This window comes from Anolis carolinensis, chromosome 3, assembly GCF_035594765.1.
Source record: "Anolis carolinensis isolate JA03-04 chromosome 3, rAnoCar3.1.pri, whole genome shotgun sequence".
Lineage (NCBI taxonomy): Eukaryota > Metazoa > Chordata > Lepidosauria > Squamata > Dactyloidae > Anolis > Anolis carolinensis.
The window spans coordinates 63,031,507-63,046,224 of NC_085843.1; the positions used below are offsets into that span (position 1 = coordinate 63,031,507).

General features: G+C 37.1%; 1 protein-coding gene across 3 annotated transcripts in view; it reads left to right on the plus strand.

Annotated features, from left to right (window-relative positions):
• The window catches only part of robo1 (roundabout guidance receptor 1), a 922,568-nt gene that overhangs the window by 841,206 nt on the left and 66,644 nt on the right, over positions 1-14,718 (plus strand). For all 3 annotated transcript variants that reach the window (XM_062974986.1, XM_062974987.1, XM_062974988.1), the window contains 4 exons: positions 4,789-4,910; positions 9,200-9,431; positions 10,487-10,608; positions 13,461-13,632. In XM_062974986.1, the coding sequence (XP_062831056.1) occupies positions 4,789-4,910; positions 9,200-9,431; positions 10,487-10,608; positions 13,461-13,632 (648 nt within the window). The remainder of the gene's footprint in view (positions 1-4,788; positions 4,911-9,199; positions 9,432-10,486; positions 10,609-13,460; positions 13,633-14,718) is intronic.

Below are 14,718 nucleotides of genomic sequence, written 5' to 3' on the forward strand. Positions count from 1 at the left end.
TGCCATAAGTTATCAGGTGACTTGAATACACACACACACACACACAAAATTGGAGAAAAATTGATCCAGTACACCATATACAGGGTGTATCTGGATTTATTTGAAATCACTATATCTCTGTAACAACAAACAGCTCATGAATGAAACTATTACCATTTGAAAGATGGGGCATAGAATTTCAAATGATTACCTCTAGACGCCCCTCCCAACATAGAGCTCCAAGCCTCCGTCATTCACAAAATGGCAATCCTGCAACATAAGGTGTTTTGTGCCCTGCTGTTTAGCAAACTGATCTGTAATTGTAGTCCAGCAAGTGTTTCAATGGCATTTTGGTTAGTAAAACGTGATAACTCATTTAATGACTTGTAACTTTTTGTGAAATTGTAACATGTTGCCATCTTGAAATACAGTGTTCCCTCCCTTATTGCGAGGGTTCTGTTCCAGGACCACCTGCAATAAGTGAAAATCCATGAAGTAGGGACACTGTATTTATTTCAATACGTATACATTATTTTAGTAGTTATACACTATTTTCAGTCTTTATAAACCAATCATGTGTTGATAAATCACTTCCTTTTCCTCTCGTTGCCACTTGGGCTCCTTTTCTCTCCCTTCAGCTTCTCCTTCCTCCCTTCCCTTGGCTGTAAATTGTAATTTTTATGATTTATAATATTCTTTTAGAGTTTATTGAAAAACCACAAAACAGCGAATCCACAAACAGTGAACCGCGAAGTAGTGAGGGAACACTGTATACTGCTTTGAAATTAATTCCATAATACTGAAACACTCTGTACATCTTTCATATAATAACTAGCTGTGCCCGGCCACACGTTGCTGTGGCAAAGTGGTGGTGGTATTGGTTAAAAATTGTTGTGGAATTTTTATTTGATGTTATTTGTATTTTTAAAATTAATTTTATTGTAACTTATCTTTTTATTTATTATATTTTATTATTTTCTTTTCTTATTTTTAGTTATTTTCTGTTATTATAGCATTTTATAGTATTAATTTTTTAGTGTTTTTATTATTTTTAATGTTTTTATTATTTTTATTGTATTATTTGTATGTATTATATTTTATTATATTATTATATTATTTTTATTTATGTTTTTTAATTGTATTATTGTATTTATTTTTAGGGGGTTTTTTGTATTTATCTTATTATTTTTGTTTCTCTTTGTATTGGGTTGCTCTGAGTTCTGTGGTCTGCCTGATCGTGTTTGAAATGTATTCTTTCCTGATGTTTTGCCTGCATGTATGGCAGGCATCCTCAGAGGTTGTGAAATGTGTTGTAACGAAAGCAATTGGGTTTATATATCTGTGGAATGACCAGGGTGGAAGAAAGAACTGTTGTCTGCTTTAGGCAAGTGTGAATGTTGGAATTGGCACTAAATAGCCTTGTAACTTCAAAGCCTGTATGGTTCCTGCCTGCCTGGAATGAAGAAAATGTGGCTCCCAGTGTTAGAAAAAATCTGTGAAATCAGGACAGTTAACTAAAGAACAGCACTGAGCAATCAGCGAATTCCAGACATGATGTACTGAGGGCCAGCTAACATCTCCCAAGAAAGGATTCCCCCTCCGAAGCAGGAAGTAGGCAGGCCTTGAAGGTGCAAGGGCATTCAATAGTAATCAAGGTGGGGAAGTGGAACATTCACAGTCGCCTCAGACAGATAAGAGTTGTTCCATCCTGGATACCATTGGTGAGATAGAAATAAACATTCCACTTGTCTGTTTTCAAACAGATCTCATAATCTCTGAGGATGCCTGGCATAGACATGTATGGCAGTTTGGCAGCAGATAGGGTCGTGAGGGAATGTGATGTTTAATAGGCTTTTCCTGAATCCCTTCTTTTTATCCAACATATTCAATTATCCAACGTTCTGCCAGGGTGTTTATGTTGGATAAGTGAGACTCTACTGTATATTTATAATCTTATATTATCTGCTTAGAACTGGATTATATGAGGCCCCTTCTACACAGCTGTATAAAATGCACACTGAAGTGGATTATATGGCAGTGTGGACTCTAGATAATCCTGTTCAAAGCAGATAATATAAGATTATAAATGGGTTATATAGCTGTGTGCAAGGGCCTTGAGTCTACACTGCCATATAATACAGTGCAAATTAGATAATGTGTGGAAGAGGCCTAAGTGAGGCCTAACTCTGCCTGTCCCCTGGGCTGAGTGGGTTGCTAGGAGACCAAGTGGGCGGAGCTTAGCCTTCTAACTGGCAGCAATTGGATAAAAACAATTATTCCTCTCCCTCTAATTAGGACTTTATTTTTCTTTTCTTTTTGTTGTCAGCACCTAGGGGCAAGGATTTTGGGTTGTGTTGCCAAGTTTCATGTGTTTGGGTCATATAGTTGTGTTGTTGTGCATCTTTGCCGTTTTTTTCGGTTTTGTGGCTCCGGATTGTGTTTTTGTGGTGTGGTTGTGTTGTAACAACCGTGAGGCAAGGCTTTTGTGTTGTGTTGCCAAGTTTCGTATTTCTGGGGCATTTAGTTGTGTTGTTATAGTCACGGAACAAACAACTTTACCCTTTTATATATATATAGATTAAAATTTAGGCAATCCAAATAGGTTTTGAACCAACAGATTGCTACCTATAAAAAGAACAATAAGTAGCATCTATTATTTTGATGTTCTCCAATATCTCCATGCAACATTTGGAGAGAATAAAATGCAGTTTTAAAATTCTGTTATGTTATCACCTCCTGACATTTGTTCTGTATTACAAAATCATCTGAATTACTGCAGAATTTCCATTCTATGTTTTTGGATCCAGGAGATAGTTTCATACAAAAGTTTGTGCACACATTATTGCAGTAACATAGCTAGCTTAGAGTCAAGGAAAAACTGTTCAAAGACCATTGGATTTTACAAAGGTTCTTGTTTTAATCAAGTACTAAACTAAAGAGACAAGCCAATGACTGAGCAGTAGAGGGATTGCTTCCCTCTGTGGCTTCCTGCTTTTTCTTTATTAAAAAAAAATCTTTATGTATTTAGAATGTTTGGAGGGCAGTCTTTCAAAGATCAAATGAAAAGAACAAAATGAATAAACCATGAAAAGCAGGTCAACCTTTTGCACAATCTACAAAGGGATTGAGGATAAAAATGGAGAAGAGCATTATCTATGAAGACCTCTGGAACATGAGTAATGTTACGTTATCTGAAAGCAAACATCAGACTTTTGTTATTTATTCATTTAGAGTATTTCTATCCATCTCTTTAGCCACAAAGGCTCTCAGAGCAGCCTACAAATTTTTCATTTAACAGTTCCCTGCCACCAGGTTTATAATCTAAGTAAGAGAGGAGAATGTCAGAGGAGGCAGCCACAGAAATGGCAGATGGGGTGGAGTGAGGATCTTTAATAAGTTTCTGGGCCTTGGCATGATGGAGCTGTGTTTGCTTCTTATTCTCCCCCCCCCCCCCCCCACAGGCCAGGGCAAGGTCAAGTTGAGATTGAAGGAAGGACTTTCAGATGTTTTTCGGCAAGAAGTGATGGATCTGTACCTCTTTTCTTCTCCACTTCCAAGGCCAGGGCAGTGGAAGTTGGCATAGAGGGAGGGCATTTCATCAGCTTTGCTGTCTAGGAATGGTGGAACTATGACTGCTTCTTCTTCGCTCCCTCCAATGCTAGGGCAGTGGCTGTGGGGTGGAGGGAGAGCATTCCATCTTCTTCCGAACATAGGCATGATAGGCATGATCTACCTCTTCTTCTCTCAGTGACTTCTATTTTCAAGAGCAACGCCATAGAAAATGTTTTATAGTAACGATCCGCAAAATTAAGGTACCTTCTGGAACAGAATGGTGCGTGATGTAAGATGAAAATGGCTGCATAAAAATAAATGAAATCAAAATGGGCAAAACAAGTGAGCAGAAATAAATCCCTGTATGCAAATCATATTCTTCTTATTGTTTATTTTATGTGAATAACTAAGGACCATAGCATAATTTGACTGTTCTCAGGTATCAGCAGCTACAATTAGAATTCTTAGGGTTCCTTTTCTATAAGGTGTCTTCTAGATTAATTCCTTTTTCTTTCAGGACAAAAACTATCCATTTAAAAAAAATGGATAGTTGGACCTGTAGTTTGGGACAGGTCAAAACCAGAAAAAGATACTATATAGAAGTGAATGTGGTGCTGATCACACACACACACGGGCTATACTTTTATTTAATGGGACCTAATTAAAACAAATTCCAATAAAGAATTTAGAAGCACAGTTCTCTTGTATATTTCTGATTTATCTCAAAATCGTACTTTTTTGAGTTGTTAGATGGACAGAGTTTTTGTGGCTTTGAGCTGTAAAGGGAAGAGCACAGGCATGGAGACCTACTCGGCCATTGGAGCTACAATGGTCCACAAAGCAGAAAAGAAGGAGTAGAAAAAGAAGAGGAGGGAGGGAGGGAGGGCAATGTTACCCTTCTGCAAGACACCAGGAGAAGATTGTTTCTGACCTTGTGCTTTGTTTTAAAAATGAATGACAAGGAAGTACAAGACCCCATAGGGTGGAAGTCTTTACTCAAGACTACAAATTTTTGGTTGACAACCAAGGCCAAACAGAATCTATTAGCCCGGATTATTGGTCATCATATTCACACTTAAATTAATTCCATTTATCTCTAGCTTCTTTCTCCTTTTTCTGCTGTACCAGAAATAGTTGAAAATGTATATATTTTTTCTTACATATGAAAAGTTGTATCAGTGGTTAGTGGTGGCATCCAGCCATTGTTTTTCCAATTCTTTGTTGGAAGTCTATAAAAGTTTTTTTTTATTGTTACAGATGTTCCACCTACCAGTCAAGGTGTGGATCACAAGCAAGTGCAGAGAGAACTGGGTGATGTTGTTCTACATCTCCATAATCCCACAATCCTTTCTTCTTCCTCAATTGAAGTTCATTGGACAGTAAGTAAATTACAAACTGATGGCAGCCCATCCCAAAATCTTACAAAATAATGCATCAACATATTCTTGATAAATACCAAAGACACTGAATAAACTCTTTATGAGCATTCACAGCATTAATACATATCCCTGTCTATGTATATAGACACATGGCTATTTTCTGATGTGCTCTGCAAAGGAGGACAGTGGATAGTTTGCTTTTATGCTGATTAAAAATTATAATGACTGTAAATGCTAGTTGTTTAAAATTAAAAAGGAAGTCATGATTTCATGACTTTTGAGTTTTTTTGTGGAGAGAAAAAGGAGATGATGATGATGATGATTATATAGTGTGATTTAACCAAGACACTGTGTGAGCACCATTAACTAGTAATAGGAGATGCAGTGTGAAGATCCAATTGAGATTGGCAAATGAAACATGTTTCAGTTCTAAAAATATTTTTAATAATTTTAAGTTAAACAGAAAGAAAAATGTTCAACAATGAACATATAAAATACAAAGATATAGAAAAATGACTGGGGATATACTATGCAAAGAGAATCATAGAATCATAGAATAGTAGAGTTGGAAGAGACCTCATGGGCCATCCAGTCCAACCCCCTGCCAAGAAGCAGGAAATCGCATTCAAAGCACCCCCGACAGATGGCCATCCAGCCTCTGCTTAAAAGCCTCCAAGGAAGGAGCCTCCACCACAGCCTGGGGGAGAGAGTTCCACTGTCGAACAGCCCTCACAGTGAGGAAGTTCTTCCTGATGTTCAGGTGGAATCTCCTTTCCTGTAGTTTGAAGCCATTGTTCCGTGTCCTAGTCTGCAGGGCAGCAGAAAACAAGCTTGCTCCCTCCTCCCTATGACTTCCCTTTACGTATTTGTACATGGCTATCATGTCTCCCCTCAGCCTTTTCTTCTGCAGGCTAAACATGCCAAGCTCTTTAAGCCGCAAATATTTTAGTAAAGAAAGATGTGACTAGAATATTTGTTGTTTATACAGTAGTAGACTTGTCCTATTTTTAAAAAACGTATTGTCTCATATTGAATTGTTCTCAAATAGTTTGTAAACTACCTTGATTCTGGTCGTTAGTATATAGGAAAAGAGCTTCAAGTTAGTAGAACACTGTTCATAAAACAGCACTTAGCTACTGCCAACCCCCCCACCCCACCCCACCCATTTTTCTGTCCAGCCCAAGATATGGACTGTATGAATGCTAAGATGAAACTGTTACCGTAGTGTGTTGTGAATGTAATGTTACATGTTATCAAGGTCCGGGAAAGAGTTTTCTGTTGTGACACTTGGTAATTAAAGGGAATTGCTGCACAAAAGGCCACCTGCCATGGCCTGCTTAATGTTTAACCAACCACTTAAAACCTTGCCAGGAGTCCAGTGCCAACACTCTTTGGCCTAAAAAAAACACTGATCAAGACAACTGTAGATTAAAATAAAATACATGTGACTAGGCTGTGAAATATTAAAAGCTAACTTTCAACCTATATTTTTCCCTATTCAGAGTACTGTGAAATGGATAAATAAACAGAGGAAAATACTTTCTAAAAAGAAACACTGGGGTTTTAAAAATTAGATGCCTTTGTTAATTTTTGTGTTATTTTGTTTATTGAGTATATGCAAAAAATGGAAACAAAACCTTTGTCAGATGTGTTTTCTGTCTGTTAAGTATCCCCTCCTCCCCAATTAGTTTTACATTTTTAAAGTTCCCTGAAGAAATGGGACTAATAAATCAAACAAGCATTAAAACTTAACATGTTTTGGATGAACACTATACTAGTACATTTATTCTTTAAGGTAACAATGTTTGGAATCCTTTTGGTTAGTCTCTATTAGCAATGCGCTGTTACATTTTTATTCCCATAAAGGAGAATGAATAATCAAGCCAATTTTATTCCAACTGCCAGACGTCTTTGAAAGCAGTGCACTTTTTGAAGAGGTCTTTTGTTGAGAGAGGAGTGTGGCAGAAGAGTCTGTTGTATGCCAGGTCACCCTGCCGTGCCCCCTCATGATACTCAGAGGTTAGAATGGAAGACAGCCAAGGATATGGAGTCTGTAGTCTTCCTAGATCCTCTCATACCTTTTGCCTTCACCCACATTGTATAGCAGCTGACTAACTGAGGCTGTAGTTTTCCATGTTTTCCACCACTTATCCCCTCAAGTCAAGAAATTACCTATCTAAAAGGTTTTCAGGATTCTTTTGTAGCTTTCTTGTGTCTGCTCAGTGTGCAACATCAGGAGACAGGTATATTCAAGGATTTGAGAAAACTGAGAAGGAATGCTTTAGAAACATTTTTGCCATTATACTTGCCATTATACACATGAAAATCCCATTTTTGGTTGTTTTTGTCCGTTTAGCATTCAAATATCCCAACTAAAGTACACTCATTTGAGCAGCTGTTAAATGATAAATGACTACATAAGAAAAATCAATTGGCTTTAGTCTAGCCAGAATGAACAAAATGTTTTATGTCATTATATATGGAATGTAGAGATGGTATTCATTTGATTATCAAGGTAGAACAATATAGTTTCATTCAAAGTAGAATGACTTCTAATGTTAATATTACTAAACATAGTTTCTGTATGCCCACATTACATTTCCATTCATACTGTGACCAAGATTCTATAGGGTAGAGTGCAGCATAAAGAGTTCTACATGTGGAACTCTACATATTTCCCATCCCCATCCCCATGATTCACCATTGCATTACAACACTCACTCTATGGCCATTGCTGGGGAGAGTGGAGGGAATCAAGAACTGTCTGTCCCCATAGCAATATGCCAGCAGAGGCATCATCCACTCAGGTCCTCCAGAGGCTCAACACATAAGGTCATCAGTTTACATCTGGCTAGTGGAACTTAGCCAAATGTTTCTTGATACCCCCCTATTATTTGCAGAGGTAGAAGGATAATAACCAAAAGAGCATAAGCATAAACGGGACACAAACTAAGAACATTATCCACATCTATTGCAGTCCTCTTCATGTCTCAATATATGACATTGTCACCCAAGGTCTGCTTATAGGTCACAGAAAGATAATTCCCTTTGCTGTCCACCCACAACAGAGATTTTTTTTTTGGGGGGGGGGGGTTTACAATAGTATAGCAGTAAGTGGGAGGGCATTGTTATGGAGGGAAGAGAAGAATACTAGCATCCACAACAACCAAAAATACACACACAAACAAAAGATGGACTTCTGCTTATGTATGTCACTAATAGGATGCCAGCCAATGAATCTAAATGCCAGTGCAATCTATCTCAAAAACCTTATGTTTGTGTAGGTATTTTTTGTTGTTGTGGATCTAATACATTCACTGCATTTGCAGCGTTGCCTTTTCTCAATAAATAATGGGTTCATACTAGTGCCTTAAGTGATAATGTAAGATTAAGCCAACCTTTCTCTGCTACACCCTCAGTTGAGAACACAAGAGTAGAGGAAGTGATTTGCTTAATCTTGGATAGCCAGGCACAGTTAGCAGAATCTAGATCATGCCAATTGGCTGCCTTCCTCTAATTCACTTTATTCATGGAAAATTGGCAAGGAACCTTGTGACAACTTAATGACAAGGAAACTTTCAACATCAGCACAATGTCTTGTCTTTCAGGGGCAGACAATCCCACCACCATGGCAATCTACTGACATTGGTGGAACAGTAATTTTAGGCCAATTAAAATCAGTTCTGGTTTTGTTTCGTTTTGTTTCATTATTATGGGTTTTTACATATAGTATATTATGTCAAATAAATAGATGGCCAATGATATACACGTTTACATTACATTTTTGTTTCAAATAAATTTGTTCCTTTACTGCCCTCACTTAAATAGCTTGGTCAAAGAGATAGTGACTTTCTCAACTACACACACAGTGTATGGATTTTTACCTTGGTCTCTTACGTCTTATCCCAAGTTTGTATCCACATCCCTGGAGGCTTTGGATTATATCATTCAAACAACAGCCTACACTCTACAAAAAAGAGATTTTGAAATGAAGGAGGTTTTCAAAAGGAGTTTGTGATATGGCATGCAGCTTGCTGTTCAAAGACTTTTAAAAAATCTCATTGAGCATGTTCTCTCCCTGAGTTTATTCCAAAAGTAGCTGTTTAGATCACAGCCAGAACCTTGCTGCTATTTGAAGTTTGTTAAATATTAATATCATAAAACTCAAAAATGCAAAGATAGTTGAACACCATGGTTTCACTGCAATTTAGGATATATTTTTCTACTTAAAACAGTTTCAGCTGATATTTACTTACCAGATAATATGACATTTCTGTCTCCACTGTCAGGTTGACCAACAATCCCAGTATATTCAGGGATATAAAATTTTATACAGACCAGCAGCTGCTTCTCAAGGGGACTCTGAGTGGCTGATTTTTGAAGTGAGGACACCAACAAAAAACAGTGTTGTCATTCCTGAACTCAAAAAAGGAGTTAATTATGAAATTAAGGCACGGCCTTTTTTTAATGAGTTTCAAGGAGCTGATAGTGAAGTGAAATTCGCCAAAACTCTGGAAGAAGGCAAGTAGTAGCATGTCTATCTTCATCCTTTTCTTTTTGAAGTATTCTGACTTGTTTTTCCTTTGACATGTTCATTACTTGATGTTCTTTGAAGTACATTTTAAAAATTGGAACTCAGCCCTTTACTACTACTAAGAGACTGTCAACGCATAGAGCTGATTGTTACGTGATTTGTTTGTTGACACAGAAGTAAATATTCAAAAACATGTGAATGAGAAATAATATGACAAAATAAGAAATACACTTTTCTCGTTTACGCATATCTGCTGAGTTCATAGTCTGGTCACAAATGACTTGTGTCAGATTCAGGCATACATAATAATCACTATCTTGCACAGACAGCATATTAAGCATCAAAGAACAGTACTTCAAGGAATAAAAACCACACATAAGGAGACTTCCTGTCCATACTGGTTACAGTAAAGGAATTAAAGAGGAGCGAAGGCTGTAAAAATAAATGAAGGCAAAACTACTAAGCATTCAACTCAATGTTTTTGTGTGGTTGTAATTTGAAATGAAATCTATAAAATGGAGGGGATAAAGTCATGTGTTTCTGCACAGCAAATATATTTTTCAATACGTTTTGGAAAATAAAGTAGCCGAATTTTGCTTTCTTTCATATTGAGTTTACTTGTTACTCTGAAAAATGTTTTTGGGATATTAGAGGTTGTTTTGTATTTTTAAGTGTTTTTTAAAGTAACAATTAAGAAGTAACTGAAAAGCAATTCTGGTCAAAATACTCATACATGTTACTCTTACATTTTGAATAATGTGTGGTGCTAGGAAGCTTCTTTTAAAAATATCAAAACTCATCAGATAATGAATTTTTAAAATAAAGTTCCTAGCTCAAAAAGAACCATATTGAGACCAAAGTCTGTCGCATCATAGTATTATATTCTTCATGTACTTCTTTTCAAGGCTCTGCAGTTAAGCTTAAATGCTACAGAATATGTTTTGTCTCCATCAAGCTTGTCTGTAGTCTATTAAAAGTTCTGCTTAAGGGCACTGCTGAAAAACTTGCCTTAATAACAATCATGCTTCTTTCCACAAATAAGCTCCAAGTGCTCCTCCGCAAAGTGTTTCAGTAACCAAGAATGATGGAAATAGCACAGCGATTGTAATTACTTGGCAGCCTCCCCCAGAGGATACACAGAATGGAATGGTTCAGGAATACAAGGTAACATATCCTAGAAAAATATAGGCTAGGTAACATAGAAAACCTGTTTGTGGTAACCTGGCTCCATCTGGTGGAGAAAATCAAAGCACAATAAAATGATATTGGATTGTTATGTGCATGTAGAATATTTATATACTTTCCAATTGTGCCTTCCTGATAAAAAATATTTGAAGCCTAAAACACACATTTACACATATGTAAACAGAACGTAGTCAGAAATAACCCACAAAATGCTACTCTACAACTGAATTTGCAAGGAGCAGCTAAAAGGGAATAGTATATGGGCAAAGACAAATTATGATGTCGGTATAATAAAATACAACAAAATAGCATATGCACACTGAATCACAGGAGTAAATGTTACCTTTCATGGAAAGAAAAGGAAAATATTGAGTGCTAGCAATTATAACAAACCACAAGGTTTTTTTTTCCACCTACGACAAGCGAGGCAACTGGCACCTTATCTATCTGATGAGGCGCTGGCAACAGTCAACCATGCCACGGTCACGTCTAGGCTGGACTATTACAACGCCGTGTATGTTGGCCTTCCGATGTCCATGACCCGAAAGCTCGGTATTGTTCAGAATGCGGCAGCCAGGCTACTCACAAGAACACCCATGAAATGCCACATAACATCAGTGCTGCAGCATCTGCATTGGCTTCCAACTGATTACCGTGGTCTATATAAGATGCTAGTTCTGACCTTTAAAACTCTTTACGACCAGGGCCCATCGTACCTTAGGGACCGTCTCTCCTTCCCCATCATCGGAGGTCGCAACGACCATCCCAACGAGACTTACTTTATGTACCGGGTCCTAGAGAAGTGCACTTGGAAAGGACCAGACGCAGAGCTTTTTCTATTTCTGCCCCTGCCTTATGGAATGCCTTGCCGGCCTATATGAGAGCCATTCGTGAGTTAGGGCCTTTAACCCTAGCACTCAAGACCTGGCTCTTTACTAGAGCTTTTAATCTATGTTAATTTTATCAATATTTGTATGTATGTATTTTTATCCTTTACAATTTTATCTTGTAAATTGCCTAGAGCATCGTGGATGGAGGGCGATTAATAAGTAATTAAATGATGATGATGATGATGATGATGATGCAAGTTAGGAAAATACGTTGGAAGTATTTTCCAACATAATAAATTGGTCATATCTTTAATTTACTCTTCACTTATATATCTAAGTTTTTAAAATAATTGAAAATTACATAAAAGTTTATGCTATCATGGATTTTCTCTGTAAGCATTTTTAAAAGTTGCCTTAAAGAGGGGGTGAAGAGAGGAGCAGGGTTCATTTCTCTAAAAGTTCTTCTTTTCCAAAGCTGGATTAAACAAAGCATACCTAATTCATTCTTAAAAGAACATACGCAATTGCACGTAAGAAAGTATGTTTCGGCATTAAAAGCAATACCAGAAACACTAATTTAAAAGCTTCTGTCTCTTTCAAACAGTTGTAACCATGTATCACCAAATTATATATGTATTTAATATATATATCCTACCTTTCTCCTGGTAGGGAACTCAAGACAGCGTACAACAATTTTTAAAAATTACCAAAATCATATTATATAGAAAAAACAATTGTTTAAAAAAAACACTGTTAAAACAATTAAAAGAACATTTGAAAGAGTTAAAAATATTAAAATCTTAGCACACCTTATGCAAAACACTTTTCTGCCAAGTGTTTTAAAGACCAAAGGTCTGACTATATAAAAAGGTGTTTGCCTTAGAAAAGAGCAGTGTAGGAACAACTGAACCTCAGACATTGTTTTCAGCTCGAATACTGGATTTGACCTTTAGACTCTCAGTATACATGGACATGTTGCATGAAATATAAGAATATTTCTGCAGACTCTTCACATCCCAGAGAAGGCCCTGTCTTTTCCTAAGCCAACATAGTTTTTGTGGTGAGAAAATGCAATCAAAATTTGTAAGGTTAATTTCAGTTTGGGGGGAAATACACATGAAAGGAGATTGTTTTTACTGTATCACAGTACTAGGCTGCTGACATGGTTGAAAGCTGCTGTTTTAAATGTTTTGACATTCTGTGTTTTGAAGCTTCTTGACATTTTCCATATTGCATGTTGTTTCCTACTTTCAGTAATTTTGAGTACAAATGCTATTTTACTGTGTGTGTAATTTTAAGGCCTGTTCTCCATCCCTGTTGGAGCGTTCAGTCTAAACACTGTTTGGAGTGTTAGAGATCCAACTGCATTTTCTACAAACAAGGCAATTGATGGGTGAGCTCTTCAAACATCCCAGAATTGCAAGCATGGAGGGGAAAAAGCACTCCTTCCCCACCTCCTTCCAGCTGTGACCTTCCTTTTTAGGGTTTCCGATCACATGAGCCTCTATAATCATATTCAGCTGAACACAATTAAATTTCAGCTCCAGATTATATTTCAGCTTCACACGGAAAGGTCATGGGTAGAGAAGTTGGGACCATAATAGGCTTTCTGTGTTTTCTCCGTGCTTGCAATTCTGTAACACCTGAAGAGAGCTGTAAAATTCCAGCAAGTTGGTGTCAAGGATTCATAGGAAAGCATATGCCTGGTGTTTCCCACAGTTTGGTACTACTGAATTTTGTTTCATTAATGCTTTCCATATGAATTGTCCATAATTTTCAAAACTAACCAAGAGAGACAGACAGGCAGACAGAGATTTCTTGTATATCATCAGATTTGTAGACTTATTCACATGGTTATTCAAACAGTTTAGTTAATTGGCGTTTACATCAATTTGTTAACAGATCTAATAACTTCACTAAATTTGGCTTGGAAATAACCATATGGCACATTTTGAATCTTTATATCTCTGTGCACTTTTAGAGTTGTTTTATTCCTTGCAGGTCTGGTGTCTTGGCAATGAAAGTCGGTATCACATCAATAAGACAGTGGATGGCTCCACATTTTCTGTAGTAATCCCCTTTCTAGTTCCTGGTGTTAGATATAGTGTGGAAGTGGCAGCAAGTACTGGAGCTGGATTTGGAGTGAAAAGTGAGCCACAGTTTATTCAGTTAGGTAAGCTATTTGTAATTCTCTTTTGTTTTGCATTTAGGAATTGATGTGGGGTGGGTGGTGTTCTTTTTTCCTGATGGGGTGGAATAAAACTCCTTATTATATAATGTTGTTCTTTATATATAATAGAAAAATCAATGTTTAGAGTTTTTATTTTATTTTGGGGAGGGGCATTTTTAAGCCATGGAAAGCATCTGTGGTGACAGAATCCGTGGATACATAGAGCCAACTATGCCTCTCTATCATAATATATTGATTTGAATCCAGAATGCGGAAGTAGCAGAATAGAATATATAATGTTTCCTATTTGGCTAAATTCCATTCTGAGAAGAACTGCCTTTGCTTTACAGAATCTCAGCTTCAGCTCCTTTTGAGCAGATATCTCACTCTCCGACTCAGGTGTTGGCTCTGCTAAGAGAGAATGGTAGTACAGTAGAGTCTCACTTATCCAAGCTAAACGGGACGGCAGAAGCTTGGATAAGCGAATATGTTGTATAATAAGGAGGGATTAAGGAAAAGCCTATTAAACATCAAATTAGGTTGTGATTTTACAAATTAAGCACCAAAACATCATGTTATACAACAAATTTGACAAGAAATGTAGTTCAATATGCAGTAATGTTATGTTGTAATTACTGTATTTACGAATTTAGCACAAAAATATCATGATATATTGAAAACACTGACTACAAAAATGGCTTGGATTATCCAGAGGCTCGGATAAGCGAGGCTTGGATAAGTGAGACTCGACTGTACTTCAGTGTTAAAGTGATATGTTTTAGGAATGGCAGCTTGAAACATCTGTTGGTTTGATCTTAGAAAGGATAACTTTGATCAATTCTCCTTCATTTTCTGCTTTCCTTATGCCATCATATTTCAAATTCCTTTCCTTGCTGTATAAGTAGCTGAGGAAAGAGGACTCACCTTATATTGCCTCTGGGGTTTTCTTGCAAAGTCACAGAGTGCCTACAGATGGACCTCCAAAGAGGCTTAGGGGAGGGGGGTGGAGGGGTAGATCTGCTGAAAACATGTATTCTGCTTTTCTTCCCAAGTGTGTTTATCTTCTCCAGCTCAGACTCTCCATTCCCT